Raw genomic sequence first — 15,115 nt, 5'->3', positions numbered from 1 at the left:
AGGTCCTATTTCTGTACATTTTACATTTCTGGAACATTGAGTCTAATTTCAACTATAATGACAACAAATACCATACTCAGTCATGACTTAAGTGTTTATTTCAGCAATGCATTTTGCAAAACCATAATACATGGACATGTTACCATGCCAGCTAACCTAACTGTGCATGTGGAACATGCATTCAACTATTCACATACTAGTCTTTAAGCACCATTTCATTGCCATCATTTCTGCAGCTTTTTCCAAATCATGCACGAGTCTACCCAACACACCATTAAGATGACGGATTTCTAACCAGTAGTACCATTCAATCATTTTAAGGTGTGTTTTGAGGGACTGAGGGGTTCAATTCCCCCTGAGACGTCATGCATCCAAACAAAAAAACAACCTGCATAGCAGGGCAACAATTCAATTCAATTACTCTCTCGATACATTTTAGCAGATCTGGAAATATAACTCATATTCATGAACTGTAGTAGCTTATTCTTATTTTTAATCTATACATTCACATAGCCTACGCAGCCAGCCAGAAGCAGATGGGCTCCCCCTATTAAGTCAGGTTCTGCTCAAGGTTTCTTCCTGGAATATGGGAGTTTTTCCTTGCCACAGTTGCCATATGGCGTGCTTATGGGGGGTAAAGGGTTAAGGCTGCCAGTCTTATGACATGTTATTTTTCTATATTTTTGATATGTTGCTGAGTGGATCATAAACGGCCCCAGCAATGAAGAAAAGTGATTGATAATGACTGACTGACTATTATTGTGTTACATGCTTCAAATGTAAACTTTGAGCTGCATTCTGTGTATGAAAGGTGCTATACAAACAAAGCTTATTATTATTATTATTATTATTATTATTAATTTATAATGGTGTCATGACAGCCAATTGTTCAGGCTCATCACTTCATAAACCTAGAAGATAAGTCAGGCCAAACACAGTTATGTCAAGTTGTCATGACAATATCATGCCAAGGAAAGTATTCATGACACAATTATAATTGTGTCATGTCTGTCAATCAATTATTCCGGCCCACCACTTCACGAACCTAGAAGATGAGTCAGGCTAAACACAGTTATATGTCAATTTTGCATTTCTTACTTGGCTAATGTCAAGTTGTCATGACAACGGTTTACATTTTCTTGGCTAATGTCAAGTTGTCATGACAGAGACACCCTCAAATAATGTCATCTTGCCTAATGTCAAGTTGTTATAATGATGACACCCAAACAATGTCAACTTGACATTCCAAAAACCGAATGACACTTAATGACAACAGTCATAAACATCAATACTATGTCATTAATGTGCATGACATGTGTCATGACATTCTTATGACGGTTACATGTCACCCTTGTGTAGACCCCTTCAAATAAAGTGTTACCCTATGTAATATACATTTGAACTTACAATATATTGTGCATTATTGTCTAGCTGCAAGTCTGAAAAGCAGGGCCTTGAAGTTAAATGTGTGCATATTTTTTCTATGATGGCAATATCCAATTCATCTAAAATAATCTCCCTCAGTGACAGATATTCCTTGTGTAGTGTTACATTTCAAAATATAACGGTTCTCTCCCCATTTTCAAATAAAACAGACATTGTGTATAAATGGACTGGTGAACATGTCTAATGCATGTTGAGAATGCTGAGAGTGTAACAGAGATCTGGATTAGGCCTACATTGATTTCAATTGATACGGACACCGCGGAATAACTCAGCAGTCAGTCATAAAGCATTGTTCATTAGCTACAGCAGTCATGGATTTTCTGATCCTTACAATGAAAAATCTTCTTGATAAAAAATATAACAACGAACCCCTCCCCTCCCCCAAAACTGTGACTTGTTTTCCATAATCCGTTTACGGTGTGTCATTATCAGTTCCATTCTGCCAGACTATGTTGTCAGGGTGGAGGTAGGAAAGCTGACAGGCTTGGAATGAGAATAATGACAAGGTGTGTGTGCTCGTTGTGATCAGATTTCTGCTGGAAACCCTCAATTTGGTCCTACGCAAATCCTCCCTTCACACTTAATTTTTATTTTCCACCATTTCTCAAGACAATGCTTCTTACTAGGTACTCAAAAAGAGAAAGCAGTCTTGTCTGAAAGTGTGTGTATGGTGTGTTTTCTGCCAGTCACATCTTTGAAAGCCACGGCACAGTTTGAAATGGGGATCACAGGGTTACATCCACCTGCCAGGGCAGACGTGAGGAGGGGAGAGGAGCAGAGATGTGAAATTAGGGAAGATGGATTGGGGAAGGGGTGTGAAAAACCATAAGGCACTGTGGAGGAGCTGCTAGTCAGACACACTGTCATCTCTGTGTCTACATCACATCAGACACACACACACACACACACACACGCAAACACACACACACACACACACGAAAAACACACACAGATAGACAGATAGACAGACAGCAGACAGACACACACACACACACACACACGCATACGCAAACACACACACACACACACAGATAGACAGACAGACAGACAGATAGACAGACAGACAGACAGCAGACAGACACACACACACACACACACACACAGAAAGTTCTGCCTTGATTAATTACCAACGGTCAGTTACCCAAACAGATCTGCACTCGATCAGTGTCAAACCAGGGGCAGATCTGCACCAGGTATCAGAGGCTGTCTAAGTCAACGGCCATGAAACAAAAAGACATTTAACAGAAACCCATTTTAGATTGTATTTTACACTTAATGCACCGAAGACTCGAAACAAACAGTGGTACACCGTTGCCTACCAGAACTGAGCCAGAGCTGCGCCTGCTCCAGATAAGGGAGGGAGGCTCTTGTACGACATACTGTGGATACGCTTGGGAGTAATGGGAAACATTAACAACGAGGCCAATAAATACGTAATTTTCCTGCCTGCTAGAATGTCACACTAAGCATTGACATTTCCTATATGACTTCACAGTGCACAAAGAGCAAGAAAAGTTGAACATTAAAAGCACTGGATGCAGTCTGGGGGTTTCGAACACAACACTGGCACACCGTGCAGGACCAGCTATCCGTCCAGACTGCTGTGGCTGGGTTTTGCCACAGTAAAGGACAGACCTGCTCCAGTCCAGTCTCACTCCAGAGTCATAGCCGAGAGAGGCTCAAGATTAACGTGCTGACTGTGAACGTGTAAACATCAGTGATTTCTTATAGACTATGGATTAAGTCTTGAGAAATGTGCAGTTTCCCATTTTTGTTTACATTGATTTGACTGCTTGATCTGAGTATCGGACTTAACTCACCCGCTGCTGACCGAAGAGTGTTTACTATTTTCCAAATGCCATAAATGTTACTGGGAGTTGTGAATATTACGGTATAAAAGCACAGCTCTGAGGAACCCTTACAGAAAGGGAATGGTAAAAAAACACAGGGTAATCAGGGTCTATTGACTGACAAAAACAAATAAAAAAAAGCTGAAGGTTTCTATGATGTCTATTGAAAAAAGCAACATCATGTAATTCGACAGTTCAAATGGACAAAATTCGACAGTTCAAATGGACAAACAATTAGATTAGGCATTATCAAATATTAAATAACATAAAATATATAATTATGACCGCCGCGCAGCGAAGCGGCGGTCATATAGGTTTAGTCAGATTTTTTTTTTCGCATGTCCAAATTTCCGTCAAGGATTCCCGGGACACTGAAAGACCGGGGTAGACGAAACTTGGTGGGCATGTAACCCCACATGGATAGCATGGAACCATCATTTTTCGTTTTGATCTGTAGCCCCCCCCCCCCCCCCCCCCCCCCCGCTGGACTGCACCCCCCGAAAGGAGGGTAGGGCAAACACAGTTTTCTGTGAATATCTTGAGAACCGTAGGGCCTAGGATGACCAATTTTTTCCGTATGTTTGCCTCCAGGGGTCACGTTAACCCATTCCATGTGCACACATGTGCATAAACAGACACGCACACACATACATTCACAGTAATCATACGTATGACACATACTCACACAGTAGACATATGTACGCATGCATGCACATGCACAAACACACATACGCAGGTAAACACACAAGCACGTACACACACACACACACACCCACACACATAAACATGTACACGCACACATGCACACAATTCAAGAATTTCTCAGAATTATGAACAGGCAAGATGGGGGTGGGGTTGTATAAAATGAATTTTACATGTGAAATCTATGAACTAATCATGTTTTGGTACTTGTTGTCTAGCAGATACCAGTGAGAATTGAGTGTGGATAATGCAATTTAGTGAGACAGTTAGAATCATATAGGCCTTTCAGCGTGATTTATTTTTGTGGAAAAAATGTGCTGGACTGGGCGGCGGTCATATTTTGTACCGCTCGGAGGTACATCTAGTTCATTCAGTAATAGTTGCCAACCAATGCATGAAATAAATGCTGGTTCATTTCAACTAAATGTAAAGGATTACATACAGTATCTGGGTATAGCAATGCAAGTGTGCACGGCACATTTGGTGGGAAATAGAAAGAAAAAGTGAGATGTCATCCGAATGTGAACAGCCCAGCAAAACCCAAATGGTGTGGGCCTGGCCAAAGCTAAAAATAGGACATGTGAGATGGAGAAACAGCAGAGGAGAGAAATGTTTATTTGTCCTGCCTGACAGATTGTCATAATATGAAGCTGCATTGACATTTCCCACATGAGTTCACATCGGAAACCAAATAAGGACATTTTAAATTATAAAAGTAGAGGCTGCTTCCAAGCAGTTCAAGAAAAGAAAAAAACACTTAAAATTCACATCCCATCTGAAAAAGACTCCATCTCCACAAATGTAAAAGCTTGCCAATATTTTTTGTAAATCCCAAAAAACCCTAACCCTAACCTAATACTGTACCACTTTAATGTATGTCTGAGCCTCAACACAGGAATAAAAAAGCTTGCATCTTGCTCTGCGATGAGACCACAACAGCTCTCTCCTTTGTCAGGATGAGTTGTGGTCAAGAGGGGCCTGCGAAAGCATGCGTGTCACACACTCATACAAGCCCATATCTCAGCATGGGAGGGGAGGGGGGGGGTTATAAATCAGGTGTGTGTGTGGAAGGGAGGAGGAGGGGGGGGGGGGGGGGGGGGGGCGGGGTCCGGAGGCAATTACTGTAAATAGCTGACATGAAGCAGTCCATCAAGTCAAATAAAATTGCCTGGGGGAAACCTGACAAGGTCTCCTCCTAGACATGTATTGCATGTGTACTGCTTTCTGCTTTCATTGGCTTCCTATCAACCTCTAATTCATTGATGCAGGTCAAGGCCAGGTCAAAGTGTTGGACTTCATGCATGTAGTACAGGAATAACTTAGAGGATCAAACAGCCTGTATACAGACAAGCATTGTCATCTTGGTAGTCACTCGATTAAGGATGCAATGTTGAGCCCAATAGTACTGGTACATAGACAAATAAGCATTGACAAAAAGCCTCACATAAATTTGCACAAGACGGACACACAGAAACACACACACACACACACTGGCATAGCCACAAATGCAGACAAGGGCATAATGAAACAAGCACAAACCAAACTGAACACACAAGTAGAGACACACTCTCTCTATCTCACACACACCTTTATACACTGGTCAGAGATAAACAAACACAAAGATACTGAAACAACACAAACAGGCAATCTTTAAACAAAATGCACACACAGACATACACCTCAGTGGCCTCAAAACAGCCTAAGGCACAGAGCACCCAAGACAAGGGAAAGTAAGATTGATTCTCACCCAGGCACTCATCTAACTCAGTCAGACCTGCATCGCATCACACACACACACACCTATGCTCACATGCTCACTCTCTCTCACACACACACACATACAGACTCATACACACAGGTAGGGAGGCCCTGGCTTGATTAATTGCCAATGGTCAATTACCCCTCACACAGATGGCCTATCAGGGTGAAGGTTGATGGGGAATAACACTACTGCGCTTAGCCGCGCCACCCACATCCGCCAGACATGGCACGCCCCAGTATCCTTCATGTATCCTTCCCCTTGGGAGAGAAACTATTTATTACACTCTTCTGGACAGCTACTGCAGGGAAGCACTCTTGGCTGCCTTCCGGCTGACTTCTGGTACGCAGAACTGGCAGGGTGCAGACAATGACAACCATCAGGTATATGAAGCGAGTTTAATTTATGCACATTGAAAACAAGCAGAACAAAACTTACAGGTAAAAACAGAACAAAACAAAAGCAGAATTAGTAGAAATTGGAAAAAAACATGTAGCGTTGAATATTTAGTTCCATAACAGAAAATTCATTTTTTGACAGTTTTTTTTTCTTTTTTGATTAAAAACAGTTGGCATAATTATCAATTAGCTTGTGTTAAGGAGCACCATTTTTAAGTGTAGCACAATTACTATGCTGTCAACAAGCTATGTAACATTGCCGTATGCTTGTAATACTCAAAATGTTAGGGAAAAATATTCATATACGGTTTCACACTTTCAGCTTGCGCTGTATACAGTCCAAAGGTGAGAGACTTGGATGGATGATATGAGTTACGATGGTCAAACTAACCTGTAGTTTAATGGTTAAAACCGAGAAAAGCTACAACAGACACACAGTTTGTCGTGAGTTCACTATACAACAAAAACATTGATACTTTAACCATCAAATTTCAACTAACAAGAGCCTTCATTGGCTACAGAGCAGAACTGGCCAGTGCCCCTAAGTACTGTATCTACACTGTGATTGTCTGACTTAGTCTGGCTCAGCCAAACTTTTCTTTCTGGGCGGGCGAAAGCACTGGGCACCACAGAGGGGTCCTCAGCGAGGCACAGGGGCTTGCTGACTCAGCACAAACAGGAAGAGCTGTCTCCAGGACGACAGGCCTGAGACTCTGGAATGCGATCAACCATGCAAAAAGATGAAGCAACCTAGGACACATCCGATGAAGTCATGCAAAGCAACTCCTGTGGCGTCATCCGCTAAAAGCAAAGAGAACATTTTAAATTCATCGTTTTTATTTCATTAGGCTCTGTATAGTTCACAGGGGTCAAACAGTGATTATTTCCTCTTCAAGTTCATTTTTTTTTGTTGGGAAAAAAAAAATAGACCTCATTCCATGATTTTTCCTCTGTCCTGCACGCGACAGAGAGCTGAAAATTTAGTTTTCTCAGCAGAAGAACTTCCCGAGGCTACTGGCGAGACGCTAAACTGACGTCCTTCTAGGTTGGCGTGGAAGCGAGTCTCACAGTATTAAATAGGCGTCGGCTGGCATCGGTCAGTAACATGGTCCCACACGGAAGGTTTCTCACATCTCATAATAGACCACAAAAAAGCAACAACAAAAAAACAGAGGGACAAACTACGGTATCTACTATAGTATGCATGAGGTGATGGTGATGATGACATCGATACTTGGGTATCCATCCAAACAGCACTGGTCACAAGTAATCCCTTTAATAGTCATCGTAGGTGTTCACGTCTGTGAAGTATGCGTTGGTGTATGTTTTTCCGGCAAGCTGAGGGTTGAAGTACTTGTTTCTTTCCTCCAGTATCAGGTTATTCTTATTGAACGCCTGTGGGTAAAAGAAAACATATATATACATAAAACTTCCTGAAGTGTCCTGAAATTGGTATTTAAAAACCTCCTTAAATAGGCTTCATTGTGATTTAAGATAAAAGAAAATCAAGCAGTTTTAACTAAATGCATGAACATTTTATAGAATAGTATCAGAGAAACAAAGCCAGACCAAGCCAACTTAAACAGACATCAGGCACTATGATAAAACCTAATGGTACGATAAGAGTTTGTGTACCAGTAGGATATTGGCAAGAAAAGCAATCATCTGGTTGCTATCTCCACATCAAAATGGCCACACAAATAAAAGATCATTGCATGGTAATGATCGTGACGGATGACAAAAAGTCACAAGGACAAGAGATATGTCTAACAGACACCGAGGCACGGGGAAAACAACAAAACAAAACAAAACAAAAATAAATGTCGAGCCCAACAGCATGCATACAACATAAAAATGGGGTCTTTTCAGGGACAGGGAGGCGGGAGGGTGGTCAACAGAAAAGCTGGGAGATACTGTACACTGCCTTCTCAAAGGCCAGTGAGTAAGACTATGGGTGGAGAGGATGGCTTATGGATGGTGAGGGGCTAGAGGGGAGAGAGGGCATTAGTGCCAGCCGACCTGCCACACACGAGGGGCTGTCACGGGAGGGTGGCAGAGTTCGGAAGGAGGAGAAGAAGAAGAGGAGGAGGAGGAGGAAGGAGTAGATAGGTAGGTGGGTAGGCAGCGAGTCGTAAAGTAGGCGGAAGGCTGAGCTCTGCTCGAGGGTGTTAGTAGAAAATCTCCAGGCCACACGGCACGCCAATGTTAGAGGACAGAGGTTGGTGCAAGCTGTGGTCATCCAGGGGCAACAGTATGGAAACGTCAGGCTGCAAAGAGGAATGGGCAAGAGTCACACTAAGGTCCTAGGACTGAACCTACAAGCATTGTTTTGTATGTCTTGCCCTATGGTGGAGGACACTGAGATGGGCAGATACTGGCTACATATGCCACTGAGATGTTCTAGGGCGGCGTTTTAGTTTGGATTCAAAGTAGTCCAAATTCTGTCTCTTCTTTATTTTGTCATCCTATAAGAGAATTTATCTGGTGCCCAACTGCAACATTTTGGGCACTTAAACCACAACAAGCCCAGGAGGCCAACTACAGTGGGCCACTTTTTGGAGGCAAAGGATGTGATAACAGATAAACATGGCATATGTAAAGAAAACATGCATTTGACTGAGGGCAGGCGATTTATTAGAATTGGACTACCATAATTACATGCAGGCGATTTATTAGAATTGGACTACCATAATTACATGAAAGACCGAGAGTAGCATCAGAACACCTGAATACATTGACATGGGCTCTCTCATGGCTACTATCCTAGTTTAGTGTATGATGTATCAATGATACAACTAACAGCTTTCCTCTGTGGCTATAGCAGTATAACATGTTGGAGTTAGTCTGTTGGTGCAGCACTGTAAAGGCTTGATAGATCACTGTAATGCATCTGGTAATTACATATGTTTCTCTCATATCCACATACCTCACTATGAATTATTTCATGCACTACTCTTCAGCTTTCTTTATTGGCATGTTTCATTAACAGTGTGATTGAAACTCTTTTTTCTCAGTAAGCTATGCAATATTTTGAGGCAAGGTATATTATAAGTCTTATAATTTTCATTTATTTCAGCATTTTGCAAATCTTATTTTCCCACTGTTAAATTATTCAACAGCCAAATTGACCTACAAAATCATCAGTCACACAGCATAAATGAGATGAGCATTATTTCATCCCCGATTCTCGAGCCCCTGGCGAGAGCATAACTCTCGGCCGTGTGTGTGTGTGTGTGTGTGTGTGTGTGGGGGGGGGGGGGGGTGACGGGGGGGACACGTGGGCACTGAAGTACTCACTCGCTTAATACAGTAAAGTTTCTCTTTGTGGGTGCCCATGCTTGTTAAAAGTTTCTCTTCTGCCCTCACTAAATGACTCAACCTGTTTCAGTCCTATTAAGGGAAAAAAAGGCGCTCACTCGAAAAAATAAAGATGCTGTAAAATGTAATTGCACTGAAATGTCTAAGGCTTTACAGCAAAGAAGAGTGAGCGCATAGGCAGTTTACCTTGAGAGCGCTTGACTAGTCATGACCTTTGGAGAAAGCGGTGTATGAAGACATGCGCACTTACACAACACTGCACGTCGACAAGACATACAAATACACACACTCTATCTCTCTCACTCTATCTTTCTTTCTCTCTCTCTCCCTCACAAACACACACACACACATACACACACACACATACAGTACACACACATACTATACACACACATACTGTACACACACACACAGACACACATACACTTAACTCCAAGTAGGGGTTCTACATTAAGACACACACAATGAGGACGTTAATGGTTGGAGGAGGGAGGGTAAAGGAGGACACAGACCTTAATGGCTTCCACCGAGTCATACTTGTCCAGCTTGTTGATGTGGTTGGTGATGCTGGTGTTCAGCGGTGCTGCGGAGATGGGGTGGATCACGGTTGCATCGTGGGACTGCTGCTGATATCTCTGGCAGTAGGTGTACACCAACAAGGTCACCAGGCAACCTAATATGGAGCTGCTCAGTCCCACCGCGATCATGTGGAACACGTTAAAGTCTGTTGACAGAGAAGGCGATATTGAGTACCAGTAATCCCGGAGTAACATATACAATGAAAAAAAACAGAAATCCAATAACTTCTGAACGATGTGCTATTCGCACTAATGGAACTGCACACTAATCAAATGAAAAACAGTTAAACTCTAACAGTTAAACTCTAGGTAGCTACAAGAAAGAGCAGTTAAGAATTCTATTCACCTTAAACATTTAATTTTCATACACATTGTTCCTTGTGCTAAATCTTTTTTAACAGTGTTGCATCACTGTACCTAAGGATACTCAATGATAAGTTTGATTACATGCATTACATAAGCAAACAGCATCCCAAATTGTGATACAGAGATCTCGGTGGCTATACATGACGTAAAAACTAGGTGCAACAACAAGACAATCCAACAAGGTGCTATTCTTGTCCTTTACTTAAGGACAAAACAACCCTGGTCTGATTTGGTCAAAGTTCCTAGAGTTTGAAGTTAAACTCTCCACTGTGTTCTGCAGTTGGGGCCATTAGAAGTCTAGCACAGTAAGATGGCATAAAACATTTACCTCCACACCGCCGGTCATCTTGACTGGAGCGAGCGATGGATACTTCTGCAGGAAGGGGAAAAAAAGAGAAAGAGTCAAGACGTGGTACTCGTTAGGGTGATGAATGGCCGCCCGCTTTGAAAGTGGCGAAAAAATTACTGGCAAATCCAAAAAGGAATGGATCCTCATAAAACTGAAATGGCTGATAATTAACGCCGCACCTGTAGAGCTTTACGATAAGCTGTGAGACTCATTAAAAGAAATGAAGTATGACACTTTGTTGTAATGAGCCGTAATAGAATGTAACTCAGGGAGAAGGGCCTCGAGCTGTGGAGGGGACACATAATATTTTTACCAGTCCCACACTGAATGTGACAGGAGCTTCGCACCGTCTCCAGACTAAAGGGCGACTGCATACGCTAACAGGATGCTAACTGTTCATCTCAGGCTACATCTGTGTCTATCAGGCAACACTTGATAAGGAGACTGCAGAGTTTATTAAAAGACTTGCTGCCTTTACTTTGCTCTCACACGTGTAGAATGAGTAGCTCGAGTCACCCACGCCCCTGTGCTGGCGAATGCAAATGATACTCTTACGTATCGCTGTAATGCATTTGTTCGATCTGCCTACTTAGTCTCCGATGAGGGAGGTTGGGAGAGACAGGGGAGAGGGATGAGAGCCTAATTATCTCTCGCACAGCTGCAGCGGTCGATGCGCCTGCTGTGTCTCGCGTTACCGGCCTGTCAATAAGGGGAGATCCCTGTTTGTCCGGCGCTCGATAGAGCCGTCGAGGTCGAGTGGCGAGCGCCGGTGAGCGAGGAGGGACGGACGTGGACCCACCTGGGATGAAGTTGGAGTCGGGCGGGCAGGGCCGCGTCTCGCTGCTGTTGCCTGAGCACTGGTTGCCTGTGGGGAAGAGGACGTCACAGTGGCGCACGCGGCTCTGGCCGCCCAGAGCGTCGCAGCGGGTCCACTCGGACCAGTCCGACCAGCTCTCTGGGGTGGACACACAAGAAGAAGCATGATAAGCTTGAAATAATACAGCTCAGAAATCAAAATCTTTCTCTCCTTAAAAATCTATAATGATACCTTCACATTCAACAAGCTATAGCATGCCATTATTCACCTATACTAGGAGAACATTAATCCTGACCATATGTAAATCACACATTTTCAGCAGCAAAATGAAGTAAGCCCTCTAAACCACAGAATGGAATAAAACACATGTGACTACAGGTAAATTAATAAATTACATTCTGTTTTGAAGGTAAACAATTAGGATAATGGAGCGGTTGATTGCCATGCTAGGCAGTTCAAGGAGAAATTAAAGTAAGCTAATTTCCAAAGTAGGGTCCCTTAATACTCATTAATGAGGCTTGCATGAGGCTTGCAGGTGAATTAAGATGAATAAGTTGTTGTATGAACCTGTGTAGACTTGGTATTCAATAGTGTTGCGGTGTCAACATTTGAGAGCTTGGCTCAGTAGGGATTGAATGTTTTCTGAGTTTTTGTAAGCTAAAGAGTTACAGATGGCTAATTGGCTTTCCCTAATGGGCCATCATAATAAAGTATTACACAGATCATGAGGAACAAAGCATTTATTGGCAAGATAATAGCAGAACTTTGCTTGTTGACAGACTTTGCACTTTGCCCCAATTTTAAATTAGGGCCGTAAGTCAAACACACATACACTGGCCAAAAAGAAACCCGTGAGGTCAGACGGCATCAAAGGGTCAAGCCAGCCCTTGACAGGGCAGAATGGATGATAGCACTGCAGCGAAACGCCTCTCTGTGGCTTCACTTTCACAGCAGTATCTGTCGGCAACCCACGCACAACATTCCGCCGTATCCGTCGGCAACCCATACTAACATTCCACGGAGTGCCAGGGAGAGTGGCCTGATGCAAGCGCAGTGTAATTAATTGGGTGATGGAGAGGGGCTGGACGTGGCAGATAAAAGGTCATCAGAGAGCATCTGTCGGAGCACGGCTAATGGATGGCCTGACATTTGCATAGAGCCAGTGCTTCTCCCAGCACTATGTGTTTAACCCTCTGGGGGCCCCTGATAGGCTGGATCTGGAGCAGAAGCGCTGATCACCTTATTGGCTTGTTTCGCTCATTTTAATGTGTTTGCCCCAAATAGGGCATTACGTTTCAAATGCTTGATTCTCAAAGGCTGATTTCAGAGTATGCATGCAGATACATATTTAACAGTGTGTGTACATGTGAAGATGTACAACTGAAGGTGGTTATAAGTGTGTGTGTGTGTGTGTGTGTGTGTGTGTGTGTATGTGTATGTGAGTACCTGGACAGGGCTGTGTGTTGCACAGAGCCTCCTCAGTATGCAATCCCAGGCAGATGTCTCCTCCGTAGGCCGGTGGGGGGTTGCTGCAGGTGCGGGTGCGCATGTAGTGCCCTCCTCCACATGTCACCGAGCATTTGGACCAAGGTGACCAGCACGACCAGCCCCCGTCCACTGCAAACAACACAAGGACAACATTCACTCTGAGATCCTACAGTACGCATGCTATCAGCGACGGACAAGCAGTGCTGAATGCTAAATCAGAAAACTAAGTGAGTGAATCTGGGGACCGAGCCTGTAAGCAAACAAAACAAGACAGAGTGTGATCTTTCATCTGGCAGACTGTAAATGTAGCCTCACTTCATAACAAAGTACTAAAAAGCTTGTCAAAAGAGTTGTCTAAAAGTTGTCTAACAAGTATTTTCTATTGAAGAATGGGAAACAGCAGGAGATAAAATGCAGCAGCAGCCTAAGAAAAATAAACCTATTTCAGTGGTTAAAGTCCTGTTTCAATACTCGACAGAGTTAAACATAAAATCGACACCAATGATGTGTGAGTGTGGAAATGAAAGCTTTCATCATAACATTCCTGATATGAGCACACAAATATAGATAAATATATCATACATGGTAATGTGCTGTTTGATCATCAAATGCAGCCAAGCCAGGCCAGAAGTGCACATATTTGGCAGGCACAGTATGCCTATGTAAGGCAACGCAGTGGAACACCAATCACCTTCAACATGCACTGTCTAATTAGGGGAGTATGTGACCTCGCCTGTGAGGCCAACAGAGCGTTGAACAAATTCCGCAGATGGAGGCAGGATCCCAGACAGATGTGGGGCAGATCTGGCCTGGTTCTGGCCCAGCGTTTTGGGGGTGACTGCAGCACAGATGTGGAGGAGTGCGCTACGCGCTGCAGACAGCTACCAGACCCCCGGTCCCCTGGTGGACCAACCCTGACCCTAACTCTAATTAACGAAAGTAAATGAACCATCAGTTTTCCCCCCTCCAAGCCCACTCTACCCACCCCCAGCCTCCCCTTCCAACCCCCCTCCAGCAGCATCAGATGTGATGGCTGGCAAAGAGCAGTGGCGGTAATGAGCGCTGGTAAAAATCACAGCCACCTCACCACCTAATTATTCCCCCCCGTAAACAAGTCTGGGGCTGTGTGTTGCTATACGCTCTGCTCTCCACTGCTCTCTTTTTTTTAAAGGAGACCATAGAGACTGAGAGAGTTCCAGAACATTCTCTCTGAGAGGAAGGAGAATTCCAAAATGTTCTTTCTGGAAGGCTGGCCGTTGAGTTGCAGAAGGTTCTTCACGTTGCGAAGTCTGAGACAGACTCCTAAGTCACCTAGTACATTTTATAGCAGCTATGAAAAAGTAAAAATGAAATCCTGAGGACACATTGAGTGGGTTTATTCCCTGTGTTTTATGAGAGAGAGAGAGAGAGAGAGAGAGAGAGAGAGAGCGAGTGAGAAGACGGGAGACAGAAAGACAGAGAGAGAGAGAGAGTGAGGGGGGAAAAGAAAAAAATCTCAGCTCCATTCCAAAATTGGTTTTAAAAGAGGCCACAATCGTGGGTGTAATTGAACACCTCAGAGGCTTTAGTCATCTTCCGCCGTAATTTCTCTATCGGAAAGTGACAGATCAGTCAATTTCTGCCACCGTATGACGGATCGTCTCATCTCTTACAGGGGCGGTAGCAACAACAAAACGATTCATTAGCTTCCAAGCCAGATGAATGCTAGCTGGAGAGCTAGCATCGCTCTCTCCAGCTCCTCACACACTGCTAATGTGTTTCAAAGCTCTGATAGAGAGCAATTCTCACCTACCGGGACAAAACACCCAGAGTTTAGTGAGTGAGAGGTGGGAAAAAAAATCCCCTCACCTCACACGACAGGTTCCAATTTCATCGGACTTAAGCGCTCCAGTCTGAGATTAGGTGCAGTTATCCCTATTTTTTCTGATTGTGATCTCTTTAAATTAACAGGACTTTCTTTCCATTACTGCCAGGCACATCCTCCCTATCAGCTCAACAGACTCCAAAGATTGTTCTCCGATAACCGCTGACTCGGATGCGGATT

The 15,115-nt window shown here is 43.5% G+C and overlaps 1 protein-coding gene across 2 annotated transcripts in view; it reads right to left on the bottom strand.

Moving 5' to 3' along the window:
• Positions 1–6,161: 6,161 nt before the first annotated feature.
• sema5a (sema domain, seven thrombospondin repeats (type 1 and type 1-like), transmembrane domain (TM) and short cytoplasmic domain, (semaphorin) 5A) overlaps positions 6,162–15,115 on the bottom strand; it is a 115,992-nt gene continuing 107,038 nt past the window's right edge. Inside the window, exons 18-22 of one of the 2 annotated variants that reach the window (XM_042068345.1) lie at positions 13,030–13,200; positions 11,566–11,721; positions 10,746–10,790; positions 9,986–10,197; positions 6,162–7,550 (exon numbers count right to left, since the gene is read on the bottom strand). In XM_042068345.1, the coding sequence (XP_041924279.1) occupies positions 7,431–7,550; positions 9,986–10,197; positions 10,746–10,790; positions 11,566–11,721; positions 13,030–13,200 (704 nt within the window). In that variant the 3' untranslated portion in view covers positions 6,162–7,430. Of the gene's footprint in view, positions 7,551–7,826; positions 8,423–9,985; positions 10,198–10,745; positions 10,791–11,565; positions 11,722–13,029; positions 13,201–15,115 lie in introns of those variants that run through there. The other variant, XM_042068346.1, reaches the window with a different exon arrangement.

Source organism: Alosa sapidissima, chromosome 17, assembly GCF_018492685.1.
Source record: "Alosa sapidissima isolate fAloSap1 chromosome 17, fAloSap1.pri, whole genome shotgun sequence".
NCBI classification, from domain to species: Eukaryota; Metazoa; Chordata; class Actinopteri; order Clupeiformes; family Clupeidae; genus Alosa; species Alosa sapidissima.
Note: the sequence above shows the minus strand (reverse complement) of the source record. Positions and strands in the feature narration are given on the sequence as shown.